Source organism: Nerophis lumbriciformis, linkage group LG16 (genome assembly GCF_033978685.3).
Source record: "Nerophis lumbriciformis linkage group LG16, RoL_Nlum_v2.1, whole genome shotgun sequence".
Lineage (NCBI taxonomy): Eukaryota > Metazoa > Chordata > Actinopteri > Syngnathiformes > Syngnathidae > Nerophis > Nerophis lumbriciformis.
In genome coordinates, this window is record NC_084563.2 from 30,614,599 (window position 1) to 30,633,637 (window position 19,039).

At 40.3% G+C, this 19,039-nt stretch overlaps 1 protein-coding gene across 7 annotated transcripts in view; it reads right to left on the bottom strand.

The window, feature by feature from the left end:
- atf7ip (activating transcription factor 7 interacting protein) overlaps window positions 1-19,039 on the bottom strand; it is a 72,793-nt gene that overhangs the window by 13,197 nt on the left and 40,557 nt on the right. For all 7 annotated transcript variants that reach the window (XM_061976966.1, XM_061976968.1, XM_061976964.1 and 4 more), the window contains exons 3-7: window positions 16,022-16,409; window positions 10,710-10,888; window positions 8,155-8,292; window positions 4,580-4,651; window positions 4,406-4,503 (exon numbers count right to left, since the gene is read on the bottom strand). In XM_061976966.1, coding sequence (XP_061832950.1) covers window positions 4,406-4,503; window positions 4,580-4,651; window positions 8,155-8,292; window positions 10,710-10,888; window positions 16,022-16,409 — 875 coding nt within the window. The remainder of the gene's footprint in view (window positions 1-4,405; window positions 4,504-4,579; window positions 4,652-8,154; window positions 8,293-10,709; window positions 10,889-16,021; window positions 16,410-19,039) is intronic.

A 19,039-nucleotide genomic window follows, 5' to 3' on the forward strand; every position in this document is an offset into this window, starting at 1 on the left:
AAAAACAGAGATGGACACTTTTACGGAGCGGAGAAGGCCCCCGACGCCTCGCCGGGGTCCGGGACCGAGGCCCCTTCCCCCGAGAGCCGTAGCTGAGGCGATCCGCGAGAAGGGCCCGACGCACGTCCAGGGTCACCACCGCGCCCACCGCACCGACACCCCGCCTCGTCCGCCTTCGCCGCGGCCGGCGTCACGCGCAGCAGGTAAGCAGCTTACCTGCCCGCCACCCCCGTGGCCGGGGGCTCGTAACAGGGGTCACTCCGCGCGCTCCGCCCGCGCAGCTTACCTGCCCGCCACCCCTGTTGCCGGGGGCGCGTAACAGGGGTCACTCCGCGCGCAGTGCGCTCACGAAAGGGGTGGGGCTCACCCTGGTTGATATAGACAGCAGCTAGGACGGTGGCCATGGAAGTTGGAACCCGCTAAGGAGTGTGTAACAACCCACCTGCCGAATCAACTAGCCCTGAAAATGGATGGCGCTGGAGCGTCGGGCCCATATACCCGGCCGTCGCCGGCAGCGAGACGCGCTTGGAGGTGCGCTCAGCGCGGCTCCCATATGATTGCGCACTGGTGTGCGTCTGGGTCGTGACAGCGTGGCAAGCGAATGTCTGTGCTGCATTGGATCAGTCTCCTTTCTTTAACAGGCAAAAGCTTTATAACCTCACTAATGCCTTGCATCGTCTATATTAGATATATAACAACGGGCGGGTGCGGGCGGATGGCGGGCGGATGCGGTTCTGATCAAATGTTAGATCGGGTGGATTGCGGATGGTTGACGACTTTCTGATGCGGTTGCGGATGAAATAATTGCCTATCCGCGCATCTCTACTGTCCTCACTCAGGTCCGCATGGAGCTGGAGGGGGCGTGGCTTCCAGCTCCGGCTGAAAATCGGGAGATTTTCGGGAGAATATTTGTCCCGGGAGGTTTTCGGGAGAGGCGCTGAATTTCGGGAGTCTCCCGGAAAATTCGGGAGGGTTGGCAAGTATGGTGTGCATTGTTTACACAACGTGCGCTACGCTACTTAATATGTCCGTGTGGAAACTCGTTCGGTACACCTCCGAACCGAACCGAAACCCCCGTACCGAAACGGTTCAATACAAATAAACGTACCGTTACACCCCTACTTCATAATAACACTTATATAATAATTTTAAAGTCATTTTGATAGTAGGCTAATATAACTAATATAGACACTTATATCATGTGTTGTCTTCATTGTAACACTTTTAAATTTTGCCGGCTCCAGACAAATTAGTTTTCTGTATTTTCGGTCCAACATGGCTCCTTCAACATTTTGGGTTGCCGACCCCTGATCGAGTTCGATACAACCGAGCCCGGAATTCTTCACACCCGTGGCAAATTTTGACAAGTTTTTCTTGACTGGAAATAACACCGGCATCACCCTGAAGATTAGGCGATGTACAAAGTGTACGACTGTGAGAAGAATACTCGTATACTCAATACTTGAGTAAAATGGCGTGGCGCGGTTCGGAGAGTGGCCGTACCAGCAACCTGAGGGTTCCTGGTTCAATCCCCAACTTCTACCCAACCTAGTCACGTCCCACCATCAGTGTGTGAATGTGTGTGCGAATGGGTGAATGTGGAAATGGTGTCAAAAGCGCTTTGAGTACCTTGAAGGTACAAACCCCGTTTCCATATGAGTTGGGAAATTGTGTTAGATGTAAATATAAACGGAATACAATGATTTGCAAATCCTTTTCAACCCATATTCAGTTGAATATGCTACAAAAACTACATATTTGATGTTCAAACTGATAAACATTTTTTTGTGTGCAAATAATCATTAACTTTAGAATTTGATGCCAGCAACACGTGACAAAGAAGTTGGGAAAGGTGACAATCGATACTGATAAAGTTGAGGAATGCTCATCAAACACTTATTTGGAACCTCCCACAGGTGTGCAGGCTAATTGGGAACAGGTGGGTGCCATGATTGGGTATAAAAGTAGATTCCATGAAATGCTCAGTCATTCACAAACAAGGATGGGGCGAGGGTCACCACTTTGTCAACAAATGCGTGAGCAAATTGTTGAACAGTTTAAGAAAAACCTTTCTCAACCAGTTATTGCAAGGAATTTAGAGATTTCACCATCTACGGTCCGTAATATCATCAAAGGGTCCAGAGAATCTGGAGAAATCACTGCACGTAAGCAGCTAAGCCCGTGACCTTCCATCCCTCAGGCTGTACTGCATCAACAAGCGACATCAGTGTGTAAAGGATATCACCACATGGGCTTAGGAACCCTTCAGAAACCCACTGTCAGTAACTACAGTTGGTCGCTACATCTGTAAGTGCAAGTTAAAACTCTCCTATGCAAGGCGAAAACCGTTTATCAACAACACCCAGAAATGCCGTCGGCTTCACTGGGCCTGAGCTCATCTAAGATGGACTGATACAAAGTGGAAAAGTGTTCTGTGGTCTGACGAGTCCACATTTCAAATTGTTTTTGGAAACTGTGGACGTTGTGTCCTCCGGACCAAAGAGGAAAAGAACCATCCGGATTGTTATAGGCGCAAAGTTGAAAAGCCAGCATCTGTGATGGTATGGGGGTGTATTAGTGCCCAAGACATGGGTAACTTACACATCTGTGAAGGCGCCATTAATGCTGAAATGTACATACAAGTTTTGGAGCAACATATGTTGCCATCCAAGCAACGTTACCATGGACGCCCCTGCTTATTTCAGCAAGATAATGCCAAGCCACGTGTTACATCAACGTGGCTTCATAGTAAAAGAGTGCGGGTACTAGACTGGCCTGCCTGTAGTCCAGACCTGTCTCCCATTGAAAATGTGTGGTGCATTATGAAGCCTAAAATACCACAACGGAGACCCCCGGACTGTTGAACAACTTAAGCTGTACATCAAGCAAGAATGGGAAAGAATTCCACCTGAGAAGCTTCAAAAATGTGTCTCCTCAGTTCCCAAACGTTTACTGAGTGTTGTTAAAAGGAAAGGCCATGTAACACAGTGGTGAACATGCCCTTTCCCAACTACTTTGGCACGTGTTGCAGCCATGAAATTCTAAGTTAATTATTATTTGCAAAAAAAAAATAAAGTTTATGAGTTTGAACATCAAATATGTTGTCTTTGTAGCATATTCAACTGAATATGGGTTGAAAAGGATTTGCAAATCATTGTATTCCGTTAATATTTACATCTAACAGACTGTCCCAACTCATATGGAAACGGGGTTTGTAGAAAAGCGCTATACAAGTATAACCCATTTACCAATACTCGGATTTGAATGAAAAACTGACAAGTCAAACTTTGACAGGGGTGTTGGTCATTCGGGGCGCTGCCTACACCCCAATGGCAATTGTCCCAGAATGCATCTGTCACTTTAACACAGGCCGGGCAAAAAGACAAAGACTTTTTTGTGGTGTTTTTGGAAACAGTCGGGCTTCCTCTTCACTCGCAGGAGTTCATTGACGACGTCCCGGATCTCCCTCCAGCTGTTGGACGACAGGCTGGGAAACCTACGCTCCACGTGCGTCCTCAGGCTCCGCCTTAAGTTCTTGGGCAGAGCCTCCTTGCCCATGGCGCCGGTGTAGTTGACCCTTTTCACCCAGCCGCAGTAAACATCGTAGGGGACGAGGTATCGGAATATGTATGAGGCGTAACGCTCGGGCCGGTGACCGTCCGGGGTTCTCTTGGAGTTTTGGTAGAGCACTTTCTCCAACGCGTCCGGGATCGAACGCAGTTTAATGTCCGCCTTGCATTTTCCCTCACTGTACTGGCTCATATCACTCGCCCAGGTCTTGACGCGCGTCACTTCTTTCTCCTTTTTCTTCTTGGGCTCTTCTTTTTTCTTCTTCTTCTCGTCAAAGCGCACGGGGGTCTTCCCGCCGGAGGGCGCCACTTCCTTTCTGGGACCTGGGGGCCACGGCGCTATAGTCTGCCAAGGGAGCCCGCTGTTGGGAGGAGAGGTGCAGTTGTAACTACACTCTGCACGGCCTGAAGAAAGGCTCAGCCTTGGTTTTGTAGAACGTCACAAGACTCGGGACCAGGAGGCGGACTTTGCCGGTATGCAACACAGACAGTATCGTCTGGGAGAAATCGACTTGGTTTTAGGTTTAAGGTGATCCTGGCCAAGCGAAGGTGAGCAACATAAAATGATAGCGATGTCGTGTTTTAGTGAGTTAGTCAAAATGGCGATAGCAACCAGGGACAACCCCATTGTGAACATGAAGTGCTGGCTTTAGTCCGGTATTGTCACGTTCGTACAAGGGCCAAAGTACATTTGTTGTATTATTTATTAATAACAGGTGTGCTGATATTAATGAAATGAGCCGACTGAGCGTGATAGAAAAGGGTCTTTGCCCCTCACGCCAATGAGAGGAAGAGTGGACCTGGGTCAAGACACAAGAAGGTGTGGACGCACTCACCGTGTAATTTGAGGAGCGGTTGCGAGGGACGTCTTGGCGGCGGAGACGGCGGCGGAAGCGGCGGCGGCGGCAGAAGCATTGGCGGCGGCAGCAAGCGCCTACGGAAATGGAGACATTGTCAGAAAGAATACTTAGCTGACAGATGCTAAATATTCCTGATAGCAAACGACTCACCTCTTGTTTCCTTTTGTTCTCTGACGCCTGATTAGCCTCGCCAAACTTTTTGGACAGTCGGGCTATCTTGGCCTGAGTGATGAGCAGAAAAGGTTATCATTTTGAGCACAGGTGCCAAACTCAAGCCTGGAAATAATGTGTGTCAATAAAGTACCGTATTTTTCGGACTATAAGGCGCACTTAAAATCCTTTCATTTTCTCAAAATTCGATAGTGCGCCTTATAACCCGGTGCGCCTAATGCAGTGTTTTTCAACCACTAGTGTGCAGTGAGATACAGTCTGGTGTGCCGCGTGAGATGAGCTAATTTCACCTATTTGGATTAAAAATATGTTTTGCAAAGCACTAATTATAGTCTGCAAATGATGTGTTGTTGTTGAGTGTCGGTGCTGTCTAGAGCTTGGCAGAGTAACCGTGTAATACTCTTCTATATCAGCAGGTGGCAGCAGGTAGCTAATTGCTTTGTAGATATCGGAAACAGCGGGAGGCAGTGCGCAGGTAAAAAGGTATCTAATGCTTAAACCAAAAACAAAAGGTGAGTGCCCCTAAGAAAAGTAATTGAAGCTTAGGGAAGGCTATGCAGAACGAAACTAAAACTGAACTGGCTGCAAAGTAAACAAAAACAGAATGCTGGACGACAGCAAAGACTTACTGTGGAGCAAAGACAATGTACATCCAAACATGACATGACAATCAACAATGTCCCCACAAAGAAGGATAAAAACAACTGAAATATTCTTGATCGAGAGCTATAGTGATGCATGCTTGGTTATGCTTTAAAGTCCATCCATCCATTTTTTACTGCTTGTCCCTTTTTGGGGTCGCTGGAGCCTATCTCAGCTGCATTCGGGCGGAAGGCGGGGTACACCCTGGACAAGTCGCCACCTCATCACAGGGCCATGCTTTAAAGTCATATCCAACAATTGCGACAAACACTTTTTACTGTCAACTGAGTTTCGTTTTTTAATGATTTCTGCTGGTGGTGTGCCTCCGCATTTTTTTCAACGCAAAAAATGTGCCTTGGCTCAAAAAAGGTTGAAAAACACTGGCCTAATGTACGGAATAAGTCTGGTTGTGCTTACTGACCTCGAAGCAATTTTATTTGGTACATAGTGTAATGATAAGTGTGACCAGTAGGTGGCAGTCACACATAAGAGATCAAGTAGACTGCAATATGACGGCAGTAAACAACCCTAAAACTGTAAATGTTCCATTGAGAATATAGAACGTTACACACGGCGCACGTCCGAGTCCATGGTTCTCGCCCGGAAAAGGGTGGAGTGCCATCTCCGGGTTGGGGAGGAGATCTTGCCCAAAGTGGAGGAGTTCAAGTACCTGGGAGTCTTGTTCACAAGTGAGGGAAGAGTGGATGGTGAGATCGACAGGCGGATCGGTGCAGCGTCTTCAGTAATGCGGACGCTGTATCGATCCGTTGTGGTGAAGAAGGAGCTGAGCCGGAAGGCAAAGCTCTCAATTTACCGGTCGATCTACGTTCCCATCCTCACCTATGGTCATGAGCTTTGGGTTATGACAGAAAAGGACAAGATCACGGGTACAAGCGGTTGAAATGAGTTTCCTCCGCCGGGTAGCGGGGCTCTCCCTTAGAGATAGGGTGAGAAGCTCTGTCATCCGGGAGGAACTCAAAGAAAAGCCGCTGCTCCTCCACATGGAGAGGAGCCAGATGAGGTGGTTCGGGCATCTGGTCAGGATGCCACACGAACGCCTCCCTCGGGAGGTGTTTAGGGCACGTCCGACCGGTAGGAGGCCACGGGGAAGACCAAGGAGACGTTGGGAAGAATATTTCTCCCGGCTGGCCTGGGAACGCCTCGGGATCCCCCGGGAGGAGCTGGACGAAGTGGCTGGGGAGAGGGAAGTCTGGGCTTCCCTGCTTAGGCTGCTGCCCCCGCGACCCGACCTCAGATAAGCGGAAGAAGATGGATGGATGGACACACGGCGCTGGAAAATCTGTCAAAATGTTTTAGTACCACTTCGGTAAGCTATGAAGCCACACCGCTTGATGGATTGTCGGCGAATTAAACATAGGAGTATTATTATGGTGTGTGTGTGTATAAGGACCGCAAAATGGCACCTATGAGCAGACATTATCTGGCGTTTTGTTTCGCAATATTATGCAAAAGCAACTTTTCTTACCTTCTGTTACATACTGATCTGTATGTGGGATCTGCATAAGTCCTGAAAATGTGCGTGTGTCCGCAATTGTAGTCCATGTCGACACCGTCGTCATAAGCTTCTTCTTTTTCTCTATCTTCTTGTTATGGGACATTCATCCTCCACTGTTGCCATTTCTAATATAAAGTAGTGTGAAATTCTTACTTATATCTGTCAGTAAACTCGCCATGAAAGCACTAAAACATACCGGTATAGTGAGTTTACATTATTCACCCAAGGAACTTTAGTTATTAGAGAGTTCCGGTCAGACGGTTTTTCACGGGACACATTTCCGTTATTGATTGAAGTAAAGTCTGAATGTCATTAAAACAGTTAGCGCCATCTTTTGACACTTCTTCCACTCCCGTCCTTGCACGCTACACCGCTACAACAAAGATGATGGGGAGAAGACGCTGTCGAAGGTGAGCCACGTAAATAAGAGCGTCCACAAAACGGTGCATCCTGAAGAGACTGTCAGAAAGCGACTTGAAGATGATGTGTAAAACATCATCTATGCAACAATTTGACCAAAGAACCACCATCACATGTTATGTAGACCACAAGATAGTGTTCTGAATCTAGAAAAAAAATCATAATATGACCTCTTTAATGCGCCTTTTGTATGAAAAAAGACCTGAATAGACCCGCTCATCGGCAGTTCGCCTTATAATCCGGTAAGTACTATGGTCAAAAAAATACGGTACCTTATCTTTTATTATCAAAGGTGTTCATTCTTTCCATTTTGACGGGGAAAAAATGCGTTAAATTCCGGACTATAAGCCGCTACTTTTTTCCTACGCTATGAACCCTGCAGCTTGTCAAACTGTGCGGCTAATTTATGGATTTTTCTTCGCTGACGACCATAGTAAAGAAAAAACAAGCAAAAATTAAAAAAATTGCTTGACAATGTATTGACCTACAAATTTTTGTCAATAAACAATATTATTGCCATTATATTTTGGCAATAATATTGGGTAATGGGAAAAAAAACTGCCACTGTTTTTCTGGTGCTGAGCTGCCAGTTTTTTTACTGTAAAAACTGTGGTACAGTTTTGATCTTTACAGTAATACATCGTAAATTCTACAGTTGCTTTATGGAAAGAAAAAAAAGGCAGCTCAGATGCCAGAATTTTACTGTCAAAAAACTTTTTTCATTTACATAAAAAAGCAGTACATTTCACAGTAAAATCCTGGGGAATTAGCTGCCAGTTTTTTACCAAGACAAAACAGTGGCTGTAAAAACCACTGTAGCTTTTACAGTAAAAAAAAAAAAGTGCATAGGAACTTGTGCAATAATCTCATTCACTGTGAGAAGCGGCCCTCTGAGGTCATACATAACGGCGATGTGGCCCCCAAAGAAAGCACTCCTGTACAGACATGAATTGTACGAATGTAGTCTTCAACGTACCTGTAGAGAGTGGATGGCCGTCTGGTGTTTAGTGGCACAGTCAATCTTGTCAACTCTGCCCTTCAGTTCCTGGAAATTCTTCTCATAAATGGACATCTCGATGACCCTCAACCGTTCCTCCACTAATTGCTGGACAATCTGGGGGAAAAAAAGTTATACACATTGATGCACTTATATTTGATACTGCTATGCAAAAACAACCTTTCATGTTGGGGTAATAATAATAATAATAATAATAATAGATTTTATCTGTAAAACAGCACTTTACATTGAGCAAACAACCTCAAACTGCTACAGTGTATTAAAAAATAAAAAATAAAATAAAAAAATAAAAATAAAAACTAGAACAGCTTAATAGCCAGAACTAGCACGCATAAATCTAAAAAAAGGCTTTTTAAAACTTTTTTAAAACAATATTTGAGTAAAAATGTAGAGCAGACGTGGAAGCAAAGGTCCCACAAACTGCGAGAGTCACAATGCTTGTCCTCCTCCTTCTTAATCTTCTAAGCGCAATGATTTAGTTCAGAAAATGTTGACATTGATCGCACTAAATCCTTGATATTGCCATGACCAGTGTTCGTAATACTGGTGTTATTCAACCGTTACTTTTAATTCTGTGTTTTTCAACTACTGTGCCGTGAGATACAGTTTGGTGTGCCGTGGGAGATGATCTAATGTCACCTATTTGGGTTAAAAATATGTTTTGCAAACCAGTAATTATAGTCTGCAAATGATGTGTTGTTGTTGAGTGTCGGTGCTGTCTAGAGCTCGGCAGAGTAACCGTGTAATACTCTTCCATATCAGTAGATGGCAGTCGGTAGCTAATTGCTTTGTAGATGTTGGGAACAGCGGGAGGCAGCGTGCAGGTAAAAAGGTAACTAATGCTTAAACCAAAAATAAACAATAGGTAAGTGCCCCTAAGAAAAGGCATTGAAGCTTAGGGAAGGCTATGCAGAACCAAACTAAAACTTCCCTGGCTACAAAGTAAACAAAAACAGAATGCTGGACAACAGCAAAGACTTACTGTGGAGCAAAGACGACATCCACAATGTACATCCCAACATGACATGACAATCAACAATGTCCCAACAAAGAAGGATAAAACAACTGAAATATTCTTGATTGCTAAAACAAAGTAGATGCGGGAAATATCGCTCAAAGGAAGACATCTGCTACAGAAAAATACCAACAAAAGAGGAAAAATACCAACAAAAGAGGAAAAAGCCACCAAAAGAGGAGCGCAAGACAAGAACTAAAACACTACACACAGACTCCAAATAAGTCAGGGTGTGATGTGACAGTACACCTACTTTGAGACAAGAGCTATAGTGATGCATGCTTGGTTATGCTTTAAAGTCATATCCAACAATTGCGACAACGACTTTTTACTGTCAACCGAGTTTCGTTTTTTAATGATTTCTGCTGGTGGTGTGCCTCTGCATTTTTTCAACACAAAAAATGTGCCTTGGCTCAAAAAAGGTTGAAAAACACTGGTCTAATTGACCACTTTTAGGTCCATTACAACGCTGTTAGCGATAGCTTGATGTAACGTGGCACGCTACTTCTGATGTGGTTTTATGTCGACAACAAGACAGCGTCATAAGTGCAGGAAATAACGTTTTACTGGTGAAAGCATCAAGCAGCGCCGTGCTAAAATGAACGTGATATCAAACGGGAAGTGGCAACATCACACTGTGACACAGCAGACAACCAGTCACGTACACAATAGGGATAAGGAAAAACAAAACAATGAAGTGACAAACTTTCCATCCAAACAATACACCGTTTGTTGACAAGAAGACATGACAGCCATCGAAGTACATTCAATCTCTTTACCAAGCAGAGGTAACACAATCTGGCGAAATGTTTCAAAAGCTGCTAACTACTAAAGCTTAGAAAAACAGCTCAGTTGAAACCCTGGATGACGTCGCTTGGCAACAGGCTCCGCCTTTTAAAAACACAGACACACAGTGTCCTCTATACCGCAAAAGCCAGAAATCTGAAGTTTTTTTAAAGTAACGTATTAATTACTTTCCCTAGTAGTTCATTTTAAAAGTAATTCCGTTAGTAATTCAATTACTTTTTTGGTAAAGTAACAAGTAACTATAATTAATTACTTTTCTAAAGTAATTTTCAGTAGACTGGACACGTGTGAGACCATCGAGAACTGGAGCCATGTTTACTTTGCAGCGCGTGTGACGTCATGTCCGCATGCGGGTCGGACTGCGTTCACATTGGACGTCGCATTTTTTTTGGTGATTTGAACGATTTACATGAAAAGATTGGATTTGACAAAAATTATCCAAATTGCACATCCTAACTTGCAGCTAAGCAAAGGAGTGCGATTGATTTTTGCCTCAGTTGTTTAGAATGAATCACCAATCCATACAAAAATAATCAATTAAAAAACAAAGTGTGGGGATGGGCAAAACACTGGAAAATATTTAAAACATCCTTGTCCAATAAAATGTTCTCCAAAATGGGGAAATACAACAACTTTTCTAAGTGATAAATGTGTTGACAATAATTAAGACCTTTGCAAAAGTGATGCAAACCTTCTCCAGCTTGTGGTGACTGCCAGCTTTGGCCGTTATTTTCAGTTCCAGTTCAGCCTCCAACTCTCCTCGTTCCACCTTCGGTCTCTTCCCCTCTCTTTTCACAGCCTGCCCGTCGTTGTCGAAGCCCTCTGATAAAGTGCGCTTGAGTCCGGAAGAAGAATTACTCTCGTGCGACGCTGTCGAAAAGACAAAATATTTCCATGAACGTGACATTCGTTACCTCAACATACTGGATCTCTCTTCTCAGACTCACGCATTCCATTGTTAAAACTCTACTAAGATTACATTTCCAATAGGAATACTATAACTTAGCATATTTACTATGATAAAATAGCATTTGCTCAGTCAAATACAAAAAGTGTGTAATCATAAGAACATGATTGTGATGAACAACACATTAGCAAAAAGAAAAGTATCACCAAATAGTGACTGGTAAAACTCAACGTGAAAGTGGGTCAAATTATTTACCACAACTGGAAATATCATTTAACATTGGCGGGGCTAACAATAAATATAAACAGGTAAACTAATTGTACCAACAATATACTGTATACAGTACAGGCCAAAAGTTTGGACACACTTTCTCCTCATTCATTATTATTCTGTGACTGCAAATTGTTTGCTTGTTGATGCTTTTATTTGTTTCTCTATTGTGTAGTTATAATTATATGCTTTTAATTGTCATTGTATTGAGTTTGTGGACCCCAGGAAGACTAGTGGGTTGTTGTGGCAACCAGCTAATGGGGATCCGTAATAAAAATCTAATCAAATCAATGTGTTTTCTTTATTTTTATGACTATTTACATTGTAGATTGTCACATCAAAACTATGAATGAACACATGTGGAGTTATGTACGTAACACAAAAAGGTGAAATAACTGAAAACATGTTTTATATTCTAGTTCCTTCAAAATAGCCACCCTTTGCTCTGATTACTGCTTTGCACACTCTTGGCATTCTCTCCATGAGCTTCAAGAGGTAGTCATATACTTACATCATGTATATATTACATGTTATTATGAATGTTACTACCGTACATTACATATATACTTACATCATGTATATAGTACATGTTATTATGAATGTTACTACATGACATATATACTTACATCATGTATATAGTACATGTTATTATGAATGTTACTACATTACATATATACTTACATCATGTATATATTACATGTTATTATGAATGTTACTACATGACATATATACTTACATCATGTATATAGTACATGTTATTATGAATGTTACTACATGACATATATACTTACATCATGTATATATTACATGTTATTATGAATGTTACTACATGACATATATACTTACATCATGTATATATTACATGTTATTATGAATGTTACCACATGACATATATACTTAAATCATGTATATATTACATGTTATTATGAATGTTACTACATGACATATATACTTACATCATGTATATATTACATGTTATTATGAATGTTACTACATGACATATATACTTACATCATGTATATATTACATGTTATTATGAATGTTACTACATGACATATGTACTTACATCATGTATATATTACATGTTATTATGAATGTTACTACATGACATATATACTTACATCATGTATATATTACATGTTATTATGAATGTTACCAAATGACATATATACTTAAATCATGTATATATTACATGTTATTATGAATGTTACTACATGACATATATACTTACATCATGTATATATTACATGTTATTATGAATGTTACTACATGACATATATACTTACATCATGTATATATTACATGTTATTATGAATGTTACTACATGACATATGTACTTACATCATGTATATATTACATGTTATTATGAATGTTACTACATGACATATATACTTACATCATGTATATATTACATGTTATTATGAATGTTACTACATGACACATATACTTACATCATGTATATATTACATGTTATTATGAATGTTACTACATGACATATATACTTACAACATGTATATAAAACCTTAACAAAGGTGTTTGAATGTTTCTTTTATGTTTTTTAGGCAGAATACAGTGACTTCCATAAGCGTCATTGTAAGCTGACTTTTGATCCCATTTATTTACTGTTCAGAATGCATGAAAAAAAAAACATCCATCGTCATGTCTTTCTAAATGATTGTGAACGATAGGCAAAAAAGTGCAGTTCCCCTAGGTATTTCAGTACTGCTGCAGCTGCATTGTAAAAAAAATTAAAAAAAATTACTTACCAGCATATGGCTTTTGATAGCATTTGCATTTACTAACTAGACCAAGCAGTACCTTCCAAAAGATTTAAAACAAAACTGAATTAAAAGTGAAACTTTGTGTTGAATATTAATTCTGATAACAAATGAAAAGGAAGTCCAATTCAAGTGAACTATAAAATTATTCCCACGTATGCCCTCAGTGTCATAGCTGTGGCCATAATTACATGGTATAATAATAAAAATGATAACTTGAAACACAGGAAATAGCATCTCCACCTGAAAATGTACTATGTTGCATAGTACATGCCCTCTTATGTCTGCTCCTCCTTTCACCGATGATAATAATGGAAGGTGTGCTGGAGAGTGTCTCTGGCTCTCCACACGTGTTGAGGGAGCACAGAAAAATGTAGTTTCGGGCGCGAGCCCGGGTGGAGCCGCCGCGGGTGCGAGGGACATCGCACCTCCACGCGCTTGGAGGTGCGTTCAGCGCGGCTCCCAGATGATTGCTGCATTGGATCAGTCTCCTTTCTTTAATAACAGGCAAAAGCTTTATAACCTCACTAATGCCTTGCATCGTCTATATTAGATATATAACAACGGGCGGGTGCGGGCGGGTGCGCTGTTGATTAAATGTTAATTCGGGTGGATGCGGATGGTTGACGACTTTTGTGATGCGGTTGCGGATGAAATAATTGCCTATCCGCGCATCTCTAATATACACACATGTATATATATATATATACACACACACACATGTGTATATATATATATATATATATATATATATATATACACACACACATGTATATATATATATATACACACACACACATATATATATATATTAAGGCTGAAACGATGCGTCGACGTCATCGGTTATGTAAATACGTCGACGCCGTTTTTGTGCGTCGACGCGTCGCTTATTTACGTGTTGCTGTGGTGTTTTGTCTTAAAAGGTTTTTCCACCTGCTAAAGAAGCTAAAGGCTACTAAAGGCTACAAAAGACAGCTAAAGAAACTAGTCTACTAAAGTCTACTAACACTGCTAAAGACTGCTAAAAAGACTAAAGAAGAAAAAAGAAGCTGTTTCTTCGTTAGAAAAACTGTTGCAAACTAAAGGAAAATAAAAGGAAAAAGTAACTACGGTCTGGTCTTTTGAGTGAAATCCAGAAGCCACATTCAGCATTGGTACATCCCTTCAAGTGTGGGATAAGCACAGCGAAAAAAGCAAAACACTTAACAGTTGTTGTATGCACACTGTGTGGAGCGGAAATGGCCTATCATGGCAGCACAACGGCTATGAACGAACATTTGAAAAGAAAACACCCGACAGCGTTCTTGCCATCACCATCAACTAGTCAATGGTCCGTGTGAGTATACGTTGTCATCATTACACAAAAACATGAATGTGTCATTTGTATCTGCCTTGTAAATTCATAAACTAAAACACTGTTTCGCTCTGAGAGGCGTGCCTGTTCAGTGTTTACAAAGACGCGCTCCTCTTTAACGCTAACGTTAATTAGTTGTGCAAATACCTTTTACAACATTAACAGTTACATATACTAGGTACAAACGAACAATTAACTTTCACTTTAATCATACTATCATTGTTGTGTTATTAAGCAAAATAAGCAATACTTTTACTTTTGTTGAAATGTTTTACACTGTTACAGAATAATTCGTTTTGCACTTTTTTGTATTGGATGTTTATCTTTATTTTTGCACATTTTAAAGCAAAATAAGCAATACTTTTACTTTTGAAATGCTTATACTATTGCAGAATATTAAGATTTGCACTGGATGTTTACTTTTATATTTGCACATTAAAAAGCAAATAAGCTACTTTTAATTTTGTTAAATGTTAAAAGTTTTAAATGTTTACATTGTTACAGAATATTTTGTTATGTTGTTGTCAATGTTGACTGAGTGGCCATACTTTTTTTTTTTGTAAATAAAAGTCATGCCTTTTGAAAAAACTGGCCTACATTTATTTTTTCATCTTCATTTTAAATAAAAAAAATAATCGGTAAAAGGAAAAATAATCTATAGATTAATCAAAAAAATAATCTATAGATTAACCGATTAATCGAAAAAATAATCGATAGATAAATCGATAGAAAAATAATCGTTAGCTGCAGCCTTAGCCTTTAGAGAACATTTTCCCCTTAGCAACTCATCAAGTAAAGTAGAATTTAAATACTTCCTAATGGTCCAAAGTGACATTGTCCCACCGCAGACTGAAGCCGCTACTTTTTTTCTACGCTTATAACGGTGTGGCTAATTTATGGGTTTTTCATCACTGACCGCCATAATGCTAATAGTTTTCATTGAAAACATGCAAAGTCACTTAAATTGTGTGTCAATGTTTGTGCTACGACGCCATCTTTTGGACGGGTTCGCTCACTGCAGGTGCAGCTGGGTGAATGCCTACAGGGGTCTCCTGCTGTTTAAAGCTTTGAAACCGGAAGTATTAGTGCCGTCCTGTCTTCTAATCGTACATAGCGTTTCTACTCGTATGGGGTCATCATTCATCCCTCTAAGCAACGTTTGTAACTTTTACAATACAACTAAAACAATTCTTACTTGCTAAACCGTCGCATGTGTGATGTCTGTAGGAGTGTTTTCATGCATATTTGTACCCGTCATCGTAATGTAATGAAGCTAGCGTTGCATCAGCTAATATGCTAACACGTTTACGAATGTCTGTGTTAGTATAATAACGTTACAATGGCATTCTTTTTGTATTGTTTCACTTTCACAAATTCCTCAGTAGATTCACCAAAACGTCACTGTGGAGTTATTGAGTCTGTTTAGCTGATTGGAGACTTGTGTTTTGTTTGATCAGCCGTTTTACTGCCATGTTACAGACACTGTTTGGAAATTAAATATACATCTAAAATCTTTTTGTGTTAATAACTCACTCCACAACAAATATATCTGCCGCTTATAGTCCGGTGCAGCTAATATAGGGAAAAATATGTTTTCTTCTAAAATTTACTGGGTGCGGCTTACATAGTCAGGAGAATATGGTAGTAAAACTTTTGTGAGGCAGACAGAAATATATATCTCCGATGTATCTTACCTGTATTAGACGGTGGAGTAGACGATGGGCGAGATGGCTTAGACGTCTGCCCATCTTCCACTTTCTCCTTTTTGGTGTCCACTTTCACAAAGATGACATCATTCTTCTTTTCTTTTATCGGGTTTTTCTTGGTCTCTTGGTTGCATTTGGCCTCCTGTTTTACATCCGCCTTTATATCCACAGAGGGAGAAGGAGAGGAAGGAGAGGAAGGAGCGGAGGAATCGGAAGTCAAAGATTCAGAAGACTTTATCGGGGCTGTGGCCTTTGGAGGAGAGTCTGTTTCCATCGGGACGACACAGTCAGGTGCCGGGGGCAAAGAAGAATCTGATTCTTTAACGGAGCTCTCACTGGGATCGCTAGCTTTGTCCTCTGGCGTGGTTTGGTCCTCCTAAAAACGACAATGTAGATAATTTTTTTTAAATGGCTCTTTTTTACACACAAAAACAATCAATGGCACAGGATCTGGCATTTACTCACCTGTGCCTTTCTTAACCACCTAGCAAAGCGGCATTTGTGTTTTTAATAGGACACAGCATGCAGACATTTAGACACAAGCACAATAATGCCTTGTCTTACAGTATCAAACACAAACTGTGTACTCCTCCAACAGCAAGAATTGAGAAGACCATCTCAAGTTTCATACTTTATACCCCCGTCCTGGTGTCTTGCCTTTGTGGCAAACTTTTAAAAACAATGGCCTCTGATTCTTTTTTTTACTATAAGGCTCACTTAAAATCCTTTCCTTTTCTCAAAAATGGACAGTGCGCCTTATAACCAGGTGCGCCTAATGTACGGCATAATTCTGGTTGCGTTTACCGCCCTCGAAACTTAAAATATTTGGTACACGGTGTAATGATAAGTGTGACCAGTAGAAGGCAGTCACACATAAGAGATACACACAGTAAACAAACACCAAAACTTTAAATGTTCCATTGAGAATATAGAACATTACACACAGCGCTCAAACATCTGTCAAAATGTTTTTAGTACCACTTTGGTAAGCTATGAAGCCGCACCGCTTGATGGATTGTCGCCGCATTAAACATACCAGTATTATTATAGTGCGTGTATAATGACTGCAAAACGGCCCCTATTAGCAGACATTATCTGGCGTTTTGTTTCGCAGCAATTTTTCTTACCTTCTGGTACCTGCTGATGTGCATTTGAGATCTGCATGAGTCCTGAAAATTTGTGCAGTCGATAATCTTCTGCTTTTTCTCTATCTTCTTGTTATGGGACATTCATCCTCCGCTGTTGCCATTTCTAATATAAAGTAGTGTAAAGTTCTTACTTATATCTGTCAGTAGACTAGCTATCAAAGCACTAAAAACTGTAGCGAGTTTACATAATTTACCCAAGGAACGGATGAGGAGATGCAGCTCCGTTATTGATTGAAGTAAAGTCTGAATGTCATTAAAACAGTTAGCTCCATCTTTTGACACTTCTTCCACTCCCGTCCTTGCACGCTACACCGCTACAACAAAGATGACGGGGAGAAGACGCTGTTGAAGGTGAGCCACGTAAATAAGAGCGCCCACAAAACGGTGCATCCTGAAGAGACTGTCAGAAAGTGACTTGAAGATGATGTGTAAAACATCATCTATGCAACATTTTGACCAAAGAACCACCATCACATGTTATGTAGACCACAAGGAAGTCTTTTACATTTAGAAAAAAATCATAATAATATGACTCCTTAATGCGCCTTATAATCCGAATGTATAGACCCGCTCAATGATAGTTTGCCCTATGGTCCGAAAAATACGGTAATTGTAATTTTTCTCTCCAAAATTGCAATTCCATTTGCGATATTTATATTTTAGACAAATAGATGGACACAACTGGGAACATAACTAGAAGAGGAAGACATGTTACTTTTGGAGGTCTCAAGGTGCCACACATTAGAACAATATGCAATAACTTACATGCAAAAAATATTTGACTTTATGCACGCAGACTCAGACGTTTGGTCTCCATCATGCTCTTAAACTGAAGAAGTATTCTGTAAAACTATACAGTGTTTATAATGTCATGTCATCATAATGTATAATAATAATGCAAATAACTAAGGGTGTCTGAAAAAATTGATTTTCCAATTAAACGAGTTTCTTATTTGTAACTATTCTTAATCGATTAGAATAAATCAAAAATGGTTAATATATATATAAAAAATATTACATTTTCTGTTATCTGTCCTGTCCAGCCACTCAGACAAATCATATTGTTGATGTAGATCAGTGGTTCTCAACCTTTTTTCAGTGATGTACCCCCTTTGAAATGTTTTTTAATTTGGGTGCCCCCTAATCAGAGCAAAGCATTTTTGGTTGAAAAAAAGAGATAAAAGAAGTAAAATACAGCACTATGTCATCAGTTTCTGATTTATTAAATTGTATAACAGTGCAAAATATTGCTCATTTGTAGTGGTCTTTCTTGAACTATTTGGAAAAAAAGATAGGTTTTTATTTATATTTATAAAGGATTTTTGAATTGTTGCAATTTTAGAATACTTAAAAAAAAATCTCACGTACCCCTTGGCATACCTTCTAGTACCCCCATTTGAGAACCACTGCTGTAGATGATCTATATCTGCTGTACACATTTACTTTACAAGAGAGAAAAGTGGAATAATTATCTTGCCTTATTTGTATTCGACTTTATTAAATATTTGGGTATATTTTTATTAAAGAAAAACAGTAAGAGAAATTTCTTAGAGCAGTTTATCTATTTTATAGAGGAATGTAGTTCATGGAATAGTTACCCCCAAGAATCGTATCGAATTGAATCGATTGGTGCCCAAAGACTCACAGCCCTATTAGTAAGCATTTAGAAGAATAGAAACTTTTATTTCTCATTACTGTAAAATTATTTACCTTTGTACTGTAATTGGAAAGTCAATAACTTTCAGTTATCTTAAATAAACAAACACAAAAATGGACTCACGTCTGTAAACAAAAATTCAACTTGAATAAATATTGAACATCTTAAAGTACTTTTTTTCCCCAGTTGGAAAAACTAGGT